The 12,626-nt window shown below is 43.6% G+C and overlaps 1 protein-coding gene across 1 annotated transcript; it reads right to left on the minus strand.

Moving 5' to 3' along the window:
* Window positions 1-4,240: 4,240 nt before the first annotated feature.
* On the minus strand, window positions 4,241-12,545 carry FOXM1 (forkhead box M1). The gene is made up of 8 exons (XM_036385474.1): window positions 11,996-12,545; window positions 10,153-10,301; window positions 9,723-9,935; window positions 9,187-9,315; window positions 8,554-8,598; window positions 7,535-7,601; window positions 6,938-7,104; window positions 4,241-5,731 (listed from the first exon to the last, which is right to left on the minus strand). The coding sequence occupies exons 1-8, from the start codon at window positions 12,543-12,545 to the stop codon at window positions 4,679-4,681; spliced, it is 2,373 nt and encodes a 790-aa protein (XP_036241367.1). The 3' UTR covers window positions 4,241-4,678.
* Between the last annotated feature and the right edge of the window lie 81 nt (window positions 12,546-12,626).

The raw sequence follows: 12,626 nt of genomic DNA on the forward strand, positions 1-12,626 counted from the left end.
GTTATCACCCCAGGGATTTGATGGATAATAATGCTGCTGTAACAATGTAATTTTATTTTTGATTTTTAAATACTGGACTCCTTTGGTTTCCTAGCCCTTGGGCTGCATTTGTTATGTGCACCAGCTGTTTGTTACATTCTTGATGGTTAGGCCTTGGCATGATTTAAATGGCAGCTGAGATTATCTCATGGTCTCCTGACTTCAAGATTTTAATAAAACAGCAAATACATAAAACCTGAGAGTCAGCCATGGGAAAGAACAAAGCAGCTCTTATCACTGTAGCATGCCAGTCCCTTGGGTATGCATAGCAGAGTGCAGACTGTCAGGAACTAATTAGCTACAGCATGGAGCTCCTCAGAAATGTGGAATCAGACCATTCTGTGTCACTGACATGATTACTTGCAAATACTTGGAACACCATACTGATGCTGAAGGCATCTCTGGTGATCCTGCAAGTTCCAAGGGATGTGCTTTATGGTGTCAGTTCGGCTGCATTCCTGACCTTTCTTCCCCTCATGGAGGAGTTGGATTGGATACTAAATATATCAAATTGTCCAAAACTTTAATGCTACCATGAGAGCAGGCAAAACTGCTTCAAACAGAAGCATTCCTAAAGTGAAGCTTGAAGTGGAAAATACATGTTGATAATTCAGGACAGATTAGACTAGCAAACTAATATAAATTCTCCTAAATCAAGTGTTTCAGGGCTTTGCAATATACGTGCATTATCCACAATAAAAATTTCAGCTGAAACATAATTCCAGAATGGAAAATAGCATTGTGCATAGATAAACATGCAATCTCAGAATTCAGAGTGAAAACCCCCAAAACATGTAAGTAATCTAAACATGTTGCCTCATGAGAAAGTATAAAGTTGAGATGGAATGGTCTGGCCTGTTGCATAATGATATTATCCAAAACTTTGTCTTTATTAAAATTTACAGAAAAAGACATCAAATGTGAAGGAATACAATGCACAAGAAAAGATACCCTACTGGTAGTGATAAACAGTGTTCTATGGACAATATCAACAATATTAAGAGATTCTTCCCAAGTCCAGTGAAGATGAGGTTTTTTTGTCCTGTTGGAAAATTTTTCCATCCATTAAACAGTCAGGGTTCTAATGAGCCAATCTCATATTTATAACCACAGATGAGTACAGTAAACCTACCTTCTACAAATTTCACAGCTAAATAAACAGAGGTCCTGTTGGCAGCAACCTCCTTTACGTGCATGAGAAGGTAACAGAGACCAACAGCAGGCACTGGAGCATAAATCCATGTCCGACTGCAGTTCAATAATAATTTGTGCTGGCTGTTTTCCTTGACTTTATTAAATAACATCATTAGATGTTTCTGGTTTTAAATTTGGTGCATCAAAAAAAAAAAAAAAGCAGATGTGGAGGATAAATAATTCTGATTATATATTTGTATGCAAACAGTTCATCAGTGTGCTCTATGTAATGACTTCCCACAGATTTTAAGATGTGGAAGAGAATCTGCTTTGCATAATCTTTTGCCTGTAAACTGTAACTGGGTATTTATTATGCTTATTTTTCCAAGAAGTGTTGTAACTGAAACACAAGGACAAATGTGTCAGCTCAGATTCATAGTCTTGACGTTCTGAAACTGCTTGTTTCAAAGCAAGAAGCCAGTCTGAGATGAGTAGTGAAGCAGGATATTTTCTTCTTAATCTCAGGCAGCTAATACTTTGTTGTGCTCTGAATATCTTTTTATCCAGTTGTAGCTCACCTCTTCTGGAATAAGGGGAGTGGGGAGAGAAACTATTTCTGTTCAGGAACCAGCTCACATTTTTCAACCCTGTCGTTTTTCTCTCTGAGTCTATTGTGCATCTTAAAGAGGAAGTCAGGTACTTTACTAAAAAAAAAATTCACCTTTGTTAAGAGCTAGACTGCCTTCTGGGAGAAATGAAGGCCTGGCACCCTCATAAAAAGATTTCTGCAATTTAAAACAGGGTCTCTTTTCTTCCGTATGGGGAAGTGATCAAGTTTTTCTGCTACCAGCCAAGCTGTAAAAGTAAAAGGGTGGCAATTGTCCCTGCTTACCTCATCTCAGGGGGCATCCAGTCCTTTGCAGCTGACAAAACTCAACCAATGAAAGGGAATTACCTTCTCCTTTGGGTCTGTCACACTCCAGGTATTGAGCAGAGTTGTCAGAGGAGCAGAGCATCCACAGCACTTGCTGGCTCCCTGTAGATTTGAATGTCCCAGATCCCTTAAAATTTTTTATCCTAAATTAATGTTTGCTTTTACAGGCTGGAAGGTGTTAAACAGCTTTGTCTATTATCAGAATGCAAGGACAGTCCTGGGATGCTCCTACATATTACTCAGAGAAGCCCTGGGAGTGCTGTGCAAAGGGTGTGAAGAGCTGTGCCTTCCTGCTCTTGGGCTGATGAGGAGACATGAAGTATGGCCCTGCTCTTACTGCAGGAGGGAGGACAGAGGCATCCACTGTCTGACAAGATCACATCTCTACACTATAACTCTAATTCTGAGCCTGCAGAGGGACAGGTGATAACTGCCTTTCCTTAAGGAAAGCATCCAGGCAGAATATCAGGCAAACATAAATGGAGAGAAATAGTCATATTTTGTGATTAAGTCCTCACCAACTGGTGCTTTCAACTACTTTGGCCAAAACACTGGAATATCTCTTCTGGGAGCAAGAGGCAGAATTGCTTATTGTAATTTTTTCCGTTGTTCCTTCCATCTTTTTTGATACAATTGGCCTTGAGCAGTGCTCTCACCAGAAGACATAACAAGAAGGGAAACAAAACTTTGGCACTATTATGTTCAAAATAAAATGTGAGGTGGCCATCAGAGCACCTCAGCTGACAGGGACAGCAGGGGAGCACCTGCCTGGAATTGACACCAAGGACAAGAAAATTTCAGTATTTGCTGGAGACATGATCTTAGTTAGCTGGCTTTCAGTTATGTGCACACATCCTCTCAGGAGCAAGAAGTGAGATGAAAGGGAGAGGATGCCTTGAGAGAGCCAAGCAGAGTGTTAACAGCTGTGTAAGATGTAGTAGTAGAAAGTGTGCGAAACCAGGCCCCTTCTGCAGCCTTGTAACCCCAGAAAGACTGAAATTATAACCATTAAACCAAAGTTTAGAAACATTTTATGAGGGCAAATAACCTCTAACAAGTACACAGGAGCACTACGGTTCTGATACCCACACACACATCGAAAACCGGTTTTATGTTTGTAGGGGAAGGTAGAAATACTTTCAAGATATATTTGTTTTGCATTTAGAAGATAAAGAGATTAGTCTGGGGGGTGTTGTGATGTTTGTATGCTTCTGACTCAGCCAGGATTTACCCATAAGCAGCAGGAAAAAGTGTGTTTTATGAAGCAGTGGGTTAACTAAATCTGATGTGGTTTGGCGAACAAGGCCTGAAAATGTCCAAATGGTCACTCACTCAGTGATCACAAAGCACACAGACATGAGATAAGAAGGGGTTGCTCATGCCATGGGTCAATCCCAGCAGGCTGCTAGGGGTGGTACAGATAACAATCAGCTGTGTTCCCACAGAAGCTTTATTGAGTATTTGGATACAGGAGTCACCATTTGTCTGCAAGCAGAAGGATCAGATCTTTGCCATGGCAATTTTTTCCATTACTTGAGTTCTAGAGAACGAGGAGTTGTTCTATTGCACCAAGCAATACATACCTTGTGTTTCCAGAGGTGAATTTTTAGTGGAAATATCAGCATTCCCTTGATATTTAAAGGGAATATAATGTATTTTATATTCCCTTTTACATTTTGAACTGCTGACTGTAACGAGGGCAGCTTTAACCATTCAACAGAAGTCCATCTTACTGCAAGTGTCTCTACCTAGTCCTCTAGGTACGTAATAGACCTCTGGAATCAGAAGAGCTATATGGCTTGATCCATGCTCTTTTCCATTCCAGCCTGGGAAAAGGACTCCAAATCAAGATTTTATGCTCCAATCCAGATAACCTGTTTCAGTTTGACTTGGGTCACATATAAACAATTTTTCAGATCTTTGTCCCACCACCTTCAGGACAACCTAGATCAATGTGTTTTTGAAGTTTAAAAAAAAAAATAATTGGGCTTTCAGCTACGGTAGAAGAATACAAGAGATGTGAACATATGGACAACACACTCTAGGTCAAACCCTTACCAGGCCAAATATTCCCATAACCCTACAATAATAAAATTATTATTATAATTAAGGGCTAATTTAAGGAATGTACAGTATTTACAGCCATTAAAACTAGACAGAAGATGCTAAGTAATAGGGGATACAAAGTAAAGGGATATTAGGACAGAGCTAGGAGGAGGTTCCCAGGCTCTTTCCTATTGTACTATTGTTTCCTCTGATACCTTGAATAGCAAATGCCATTCAGGGCCTAGGTAGATGTTCTCATGATAAGAATCCCTGGAGAGAGGCTATCTCTAGCACAAAGCTAGAGAAATTCTATCATCTTGTTCCACTCAAAGTCTACAGCATCTTGAAAGCAAGCCCATAGCAGCTGATGGGGCTGTTTCCCAGCTTAGCAGGAGTCAGTGCTCTCTGCTCCCATGGACATGGAACTAGTCAAAAGCAGTTGTCTTGGATTACACGAATGAATCTCAGAAGAGTGCAGCTCTTTCTCTAACATCAGAACAAGTCAAATTCAGTCCTCAGGCCAGTTCACTTCAGTTCAGGTATTAGCTGAGACCAACTAATGTCTGTTCCTAAATTTTCATCCTCAAGACCAGGAAAGCTGATATCCAGAAGGATTTTGCTGAGGCTGTCATTCATGGTGTCCAGGATAAGGCCCTCCATGAGCGACCTGTTTTCAGTAAAGCCAGAGGCTGTCAGTTCAACAGAGGATTGCTTGGAAGTGTCACGAATAAACGCTGGAGAGCTCGTGAGGGGCACAAGGACCATGTCACTGGATTCTGTATTGAGCAGTTCTCGAGGAGAATCAAAGAGAGGATTTTTAAGGGGTGTGCTGTTAAAACCCAGCAAGTCCTGGTTGTCCTGGAGGGGTGTGAATGGCAACGGAAGGGTTTTCACTGGACTGAAGTCCAGCTCATGACTTCCTTTGGCTAAGGAAGCAGACTTCCAGGGATCAAGGGCCTCTAGTGAAGGGGTAGTAGTGGCTGAAACTTTGCTGGGAGTGGAAGAAACGGGCAATTTGCCGAAGATGTCTTTGACTGGTGTTTTAAAGGCCCCCTCTTCTCCCTGTGAGCAGCTGAGCTGTGATATGTTCTCAAGGGGCTGGTTTTCCTGGGGAAAGGGACACTCTGCCCCTAACCGGAAAGGGTCCAAGCTGCTGCTTTCTGGCAGAACAAGGACAGGCTCTTCTGAACAAGGCAGTGCTAGGCGTTGTTTCCTTCTGGACCTGCCCACTTCCCGCCTTTCTCTCCTCTTTATAACTAAAGAGTCAGAAACTGCCTTAGGTGGGGACTTGAGTGTGGTGAACTGTTTCCTCTCCTTTGTGGATGAGTCTGGGAAGAACAAGCTTGGCTCTTCCTTGACTGTTACAGTTGAGGCAAATGGGGACAGCCAGGGATCCAGCTGAGAGCCTTCTTCCTCCTTCACACAGGCACCCTCTGGGAAAGAAGACAATTCCTCACCAGGCTGGGAGCTGTTCTCCTGTATGGAGTGGGTTGGGGAAAATAAACCTGCATCACATTGACCTTCCTCCTTGACAGCAGCTGGGGGTAAACAGGGTGACTCTTCTGCAGACAGTGACATCTACAGGGAAACACAGGTGACATGCAGTCAGTAAGCAAGGATCTCAGCTACCCAAAAATTCAAATAACAGTGGAAAGAAAAGGAAAAGATTGGCATTTAAGGTCAGCAGAGAGGGTAAGAGGAAGATATTCAGGAAGCAGTAATTATAACAGACTGAGATTGATCTCTGTGAAGTTGATAGAAAGAAGCCTAAGGATCACATGGGAAGGATTCTAGCTAAGTGACAAAGTCATACCCTTCAGAGCACTCCTGCTCTGAGGAACTTCTGGGAGTACAGGCAGAAGGAGAGCTGAATATTTCTGGAAAAAATATAACCCCTTTGATTTTTTCCTACATTATCTAAATGGGAATAACAAAATGAATGAGGACAGCTTTCCCAGAAACCAAGGAAAAGGAAGAGAAAAAAAAATGAGGTTATCAAAAGAAAAAGAGCACAGGAGAAAGATAAATCATAGCTGGAGAGAACATAAAGCAGCAGGCATACAAAGGAAAATAGGATTATGGTTAGACAGGATGGAAGAAGCTAAAGCTTTACAATGTCTAAGCATTCAAGAGCAGTCAGTGAATGCCAAGAAAAAGATCTGTTTAATAGCTGTTTTTCTTGAGCCCAGAATAACTGAACTTCACAGAATTAGCAAACAGCAGATATGGAAATCCTCTGGGAAGAGACTCCATGAAATATATACCCTTTCAGAAGTTCCTTATTGTTACTTGTCTATAGAGCTATCAAAAATATGAATGTTTTAGGATCAGAACAAAGCCATTCCTCCCATTCTTCTTTCTTCACATCCCAGCAATAAAGAAAAATTGTCTTGACCAAGCCATAGAGCCCCTTCCTCTAATGAATTAGGGAAACATCCTTAGAGCAAATAAACTAGCAGGTAGTAGTCAGCCTAGAGACAGTAAAGGATAGCAAGGATTATCACTAGCTAGTTCCTTGATAGGAACTTGGAGTTTTAGAGCACCTAAGTAAAGATGCACAAAGAAGGAACCATATGAAGAAAAGATTCATTGAAGGCAAGAGATGTAAAAAAAAAAAAAGTAAGCAAAAAATCCAAACAAACTCACCCCTTCTTAAAAAAAAATCTCCACATCTTCCTTAGCCCCCTCCTTGCACCCCTTATAAAAAAAGAAAAAAAAAAAACAGGAAACCCCCCCTCCCCACACTAACGCCCCTGAAAACTCCTTGGAAAGCAAGAAACCAACCTTTGGAGCAATGCACACACGCTTATTGCTCTGCAAAGTCTCCGAGCTGTTAAGGGATGCTCCCTGTGCCTTCATAGAAGGCTGCAAGACAAGAGGCTGACTCAAAGGAAATTGGATTGGAACCAGGTAGGAGTTGACACGAGGAAGCAAAGGCTTCATCTTTCGGCCTGGAAGGGAAAAGAAGGGACTCACTTTTGCCTGTTCTCCACTGCTACCTCTTGGAACCCAGGCACCTCACAGAAAGTCCTTCTAGACATCCCGAAAGAAACATTTGATCAGATCACTTGCCTTCTCTGCTAATTTTAAGGATACAAATACTAAGCCAGAAGCCTCATGAACAAGAAAATAACCTTTCATGCAGATCCTACCCCTCAGGTCTGGCCTCTCACATCCATTGAGTGCCCAATGCCCACCATCTCACCATCACATCCCCTCAGACACAACAACACTGCTTTCCATTTTAAAGCTGACAGTAAGGAGCACAAAAGCTGGCAACCAGGGACAACACACTCCACTTGTATTCCTAAAGAAATCTGGGAGAATGCCCCAGATTTATTGGATTTATTCTCTTTGGCCTAGACTGCTGGGGACACTTACGTGAATTCTGGGGTTCAGTTTTGCTTCCCATGCTCTTCAGAGGATCTGGAAGACGATTCTTTTGTTGCTGCAGTCATTGTGAGATAAGTAAGAGGAGAAGTAGAAAAGAGAGAGATTAAAAGAATCTACATTTACTCTGCTGCCTCACTGAGAACTGTGAAACCAGAGGTCTGTGCTGGACTAATGCAAAGAGAGCAGCTGTTAGCACCCAGCACTAGGCTGGCTCTAGGCCTGTGCCACTTGCTGGTTTGCAGCCATGCCATCCCAAAGCCAGCTGCCCACCAAAAGCTGTGTAGGAAGAGAGACAACATGACAGAGCTGCTCCAGCTGCAGACTCTACTGCAGAAGGGAGCTGGTTTTGGCACCCTCAGTGCCCGAGGAACAATTAATAAGATGGCTTTATTGTATATTGGATGTCTGTACAAACCATAGACCCGATAGGTGTTCAAATGGAATAGCAGAGGGAACAATGGGATCAGAATTCTGAGTAGATGGAAAGAAGGCAAAGGTTGTAGCTGTGACAGAAAAGTGTTTGACTGGATGTTTACAAATTTTTCACTGTTAAAACAGCTGAATGCGAGAGCAACAGCAAACAGGTTCTTCCTTCCAAGAGTCACTCGCATTGCAGTGGGTTCCAAAATGAAAAAGGAGCACAGAGAGATCCTATTCTCTCTGGATCTGAGCCCCAGAACATATTGGAACTGTTGCCATGGAGATTATTTTACCAGAAATCTGTTTGGGCTTGTTCTCTGAAGCCTACTGGTGTCCATTGCAGCCTACTTCAGCAGTAGACTTCCAAGTTGCTCAAAGCTGTCCAGCTTTACCAGCTCGAGAGACTGTACCATTTGAAGGCAGTCAAACATTGGCTAGACCCCTCTCCCCACAAAGGGTAAGCATAGAGCTGTATGAGTAGGTGCAGCAGTGACCCAATCCCCCTCCCCAAGCCTGTTGTCCCTTCCTTCAGTGACTGGCAAGAAGAGAATGGAAGATCAAGCCCCGAGCCAGATGGTAATCCTTACTGATTCAGAGTACTCAGGTGATGCTGATGATCCCAAGTCCAGCGGCTGGTGGCAGAAGGCATTAAGCAGGAAAAAAATTTAAGATGAAGTTATCAACCAAAGAGGGAGACAAATGGGTCATTTTAAACTTGTACAGTCTGAGCAAACAAAAGTTAATGCTACCCACCCACTACAGAAAATACAAGAGTCTAAAGACACCTACACTAGTCTCCAAAGCTCTATTTCCCTAACAAAATCTTCCTAAAATAGCTATTTGGGCTAGGACACTTCCATCCTGTGACTGACTTATCAAACAGCATAGGAACACCTGGTTGGCCTCAGCAGAAATCTTCTCATTAGGAATTTAAATCAGGCCCATGGTAAGAAGTTGAACAACCTGACTATTATATTTGGCACAGAACATGAAGAATAAACACATGCTACAGAAGCTCCAGATCAAAAGCACAGCCACAGCACCTTTTCTTTCAAATGCAGAGCTTGTCTATTTGTTAAGTGAAGTGACTGAATCCAGCTTCTACAAAGAGGCTGATGTCAAAGCAGCTTGACCTTACAGTTAAAATAAGGTGCATCAAGCTATTGTGGCATTTAGAAACTGGATAGCCTGTCCTATTTTCTTTGCATGAGGCAACTCACCTTAAATACCTGGTCCAATGTTAGGCAGCGGTTTGCATCAGGGTGAATAGTCCAGAAGGAGATTTTACCATTCGCAGACGTCTCACGGACAAACATATCATGAAGGGACAGGTTGTGCCGGATGGAGTTCTGTGGAGGAAGAAGAGAGGGGGAGGTTGAAAAGCAGTAGTTTTGTTATCAGCACAGCAAGGCCTACCTCAAACTCCCCTAGCAGAGGGATTACATTCCAAAGTGCAGACAACACCAAATTTTCATGTTCACAGGGTACCCAGCCAACCCTGTCTTCAGTCTCTTATTCTATGTACTCTTGACATCCCCATTCTCACTCCAGTGATCAAACATCCCATCATCTTGTTTAAGTAGGATGAGGCAAGAGATACAAGAAGTGGTACAGTGAACATCTGGAGTGAGAGTGCATTTGGGGTGGAATGTTTAAACGACCTTCCATCTTGCTTTGCAGGCTGGGGAACAACTTTTCATTTTGATCCAGAAGGTATGTAACATCACCCACAGCAACTTGAGGGCCTGCTTGTTACCTTCCAACCTGGCTTAGCTACATGTTTAAAATAAGGGAAATGATCCTCAATCCAGGTATAGATGTCCTTCAGGGTCATGCGCTTCTTCTCTGTGCTGTTGATGGCAAACTGGATCATGGCCATGTAGGAGTAAGGAGGTCGTTCTGACACCGAATCCTGCCATGAGGAGGACTCAGCAGCAGTAGGAACAGCAGCAGCAGCTTCCTCTTCAGTCTGAAAGACAGAAGGGGTGATACATGAATGTTCATGAAGCTGACAAGAAGGCCTGTAGAACATTCCTGGATCCTCTGTGTTCTGCTATTCATATCAGTAAAGGTCAAACTCAGGTTACTTAGAGATAGAAATGCTTAATTTTTGCAAGTATTCTGATCCATGTAGATTACTGCCTTATCAAAAGTTTTAGCACATGCTCTTGTATTCTCCTACTTACCTTGACTCTTTCCCGCAGAGGCATCTGATTCTCTTTCTCTGTGTCCTCCTTCACAGAAGAGGGATTTAGCCCATCGGATCTCATCTTCCCCAGCCACTGGATGTTGGTGAGGCTGTTGTCCAACACAGAGCTCATTGTCTCGCCACTTCCTGTTGGGATAACAAGCCCACGTAACAATCACATAATAATTTAGGTTAAAAGAGTCCTCCAAGACCATCAAGTCCAACCTGTGACCAAACACCACCTTATCAACAAGACCATGGTACTGACTGCAGCATCCAGCTGTTTCTTGAACACCTCTAGGGATGGTGACTCCAAACCTCCCTGGACAGTCTGTTCCAATGCTTGACAACCCTTTTAGGGAAGAAATTCTTCAGGATGTCCAATCTGAACTTTCCTTGGCACAGCTTAAGGCTTTGCCCTTTTGTCCTGTCATTTGTTGTCTAGGAGAAGAAGGCAGCCCCCACTGCTCTACAGCCTCCTTTCAGGCAATTGTAGAGAGTAATAAGGTTCCCCTGAGCCTCCTTTTCTCCAGGCTGAACACCCCCAGCACCCTCAGCTCTTCCTCATCAGACTTGTGCTGCAGACCCTTCACCAGCTCTGTTTTCCTTCTCTGGACAGCCTCCAGCACCTCAATGTCTTTCCTGACATAAGTGACCCAAAACTGAACACAGAACTCAAGGTGTGGCCTCACCAGTGCCAAGCACAGGGGGACAATCTCTGCCCTGGTCCTACTGGACACACTATTGCTGGTACAGACCAGGTGCACTGGCCTTATTGGCCACCTGTGCACAGCTGGCTCATGTTCAGATGCTGTTGACCAGTACCCCCAGGTCTTTTCCTGCTGGGCAGTTTTCCAGACACTCTTGCCCCAGCTTGTAGCACTACCTGGGGTTGTTGCAATGCAACTGCAGGACCTGGTACCAGGTCTTATTGAACATCACGCAATTGGCCTTGACCCATGGATCCAGCTGGTCCAGATCCCTCTGCAGAGCCCTCCTGCCCTCCAGCAGATCCACACTCCCATCCAACTTGGTGTCATCTGTGAATTTACTGAGGATGCTCTCAATCCCCTGATCCAGATCATTGATATCCAGAGTGAATAGGACTGGCCCTAGCCCTGAGCTCTGGGGAACCCCACCAGTGACAGGTCACCAGCTGTATGCAGCACAGTTCAGCACCACTCTCTGGGCCCAGACATCCAGCCAGTTTTAAACCAGTGAAGAGTGAACCTGACCAAGCCAGGGGCTGCCAGCTTTTCCAGAATAATGCTGTGGGAGACAGTATCAAAGGCTTTACTCAAGCCCAGGTAGGCTACAGCCTTCCCCTCATCATAACCCTGTTTTCCCACAAGTAACCCTGCTACTCCTTCATCTCAGCTGTTAAAAGGAAGGCACCAGTTACACTGCTAAAAGATGGTATTGCAACACTAATACTGTGGGAGGAATTCACCTTGAATTTCTGATTTCATGTGTAGTTGCCCAATTTCTGAAAAGAGCTGCAGCCTTAAAAACAAACACTCAAACCAGACTACTGTCAATCAAACCAAGACAATGTTGATCTAATATTTCAAGAAATAGAAAGACAGCACAAAACTTAAGTCAGAAGCTCAGATGTCTTCCACCAAAAAAATATGTCCACTATAATCCTTCAGATTTCACTACATATGCAAAGCTATATAGATTATTAGAATCCAATCCATAGTTATTTTGTAATTAACAAAATATTAATAATTACTGCAAATCAAGGAGAAAGTGCTGCACTCTTTGGCCCATTTCACATCTCCTTGTCTGTCAGGACAAAAAAAAAAAAAACAACAAAAAAACAGCTTAAGGATACATACTGTTGGTCTCCTGCTCCTGTCCAACCACAGGATCAACTCCTGAATGCCAGAGCGCTGTACTGCCTGCAAGACCAGGTGTCTGTGCAACATTCTTCTCTCTTTCTTGACTAGCTGCAGCCTTGATGGCTGCACTGGCTTTCTTCTCTGATGGGAGATGCTGCGATGGTGCTGGACCAGCTGAACGGGATGTGCCCCCACTGCTAATGAGAATGAACTTGTTGGGTCCATTGTTGCCACACTCTTTTCCTTTTGCTGTCAATGCCTCTATGATGCTCTGGATATCAGCATTTGTAGGGATGGCCACCACCTGTGTGTTGGGCATTGTAGGGTGGTCAATTATCTTTATTCCTGCTGGGAATTTCTGCAGGCCACAGTCCCTTTTGTCACTGGCTTGTCTGTTGTGTTGGTCTTCCTGTCTGTGCTCCTGCTTAGGAGCCTTTTCATCCTGACCTCTGTTCTCATCTCTTGCTGAAGTACTGGATTCATCGTTCTGTGGGAGGGTCAGTTTTCGTCTTTTGAGAATTAAGGGCCTGCGGGGGCTGGTCCTCATTATTGGTCTATACTGTCACTCTCCATTGAAAGGGAGAGGAACAAATCCTGCAAAACAAAGGGTACAACATAAAGGCTGCAG

Source organism: Molothrus ater, chromosome 2, assembly GCF_012460135.2.
Source record: "Molothrus ater isolate BHLD 08-10-18 breed brown headed cowbird chromosome 2, BPBGC_Mater_1.1, whole genome shotgun sequence".
NCBI classification, from domain to species: domain Eukaryota; kingdom Metazoa; phylum Chordata; class Aves; order Passeriformes; family Icteridae; genus Molothrus; species Molothrus ater.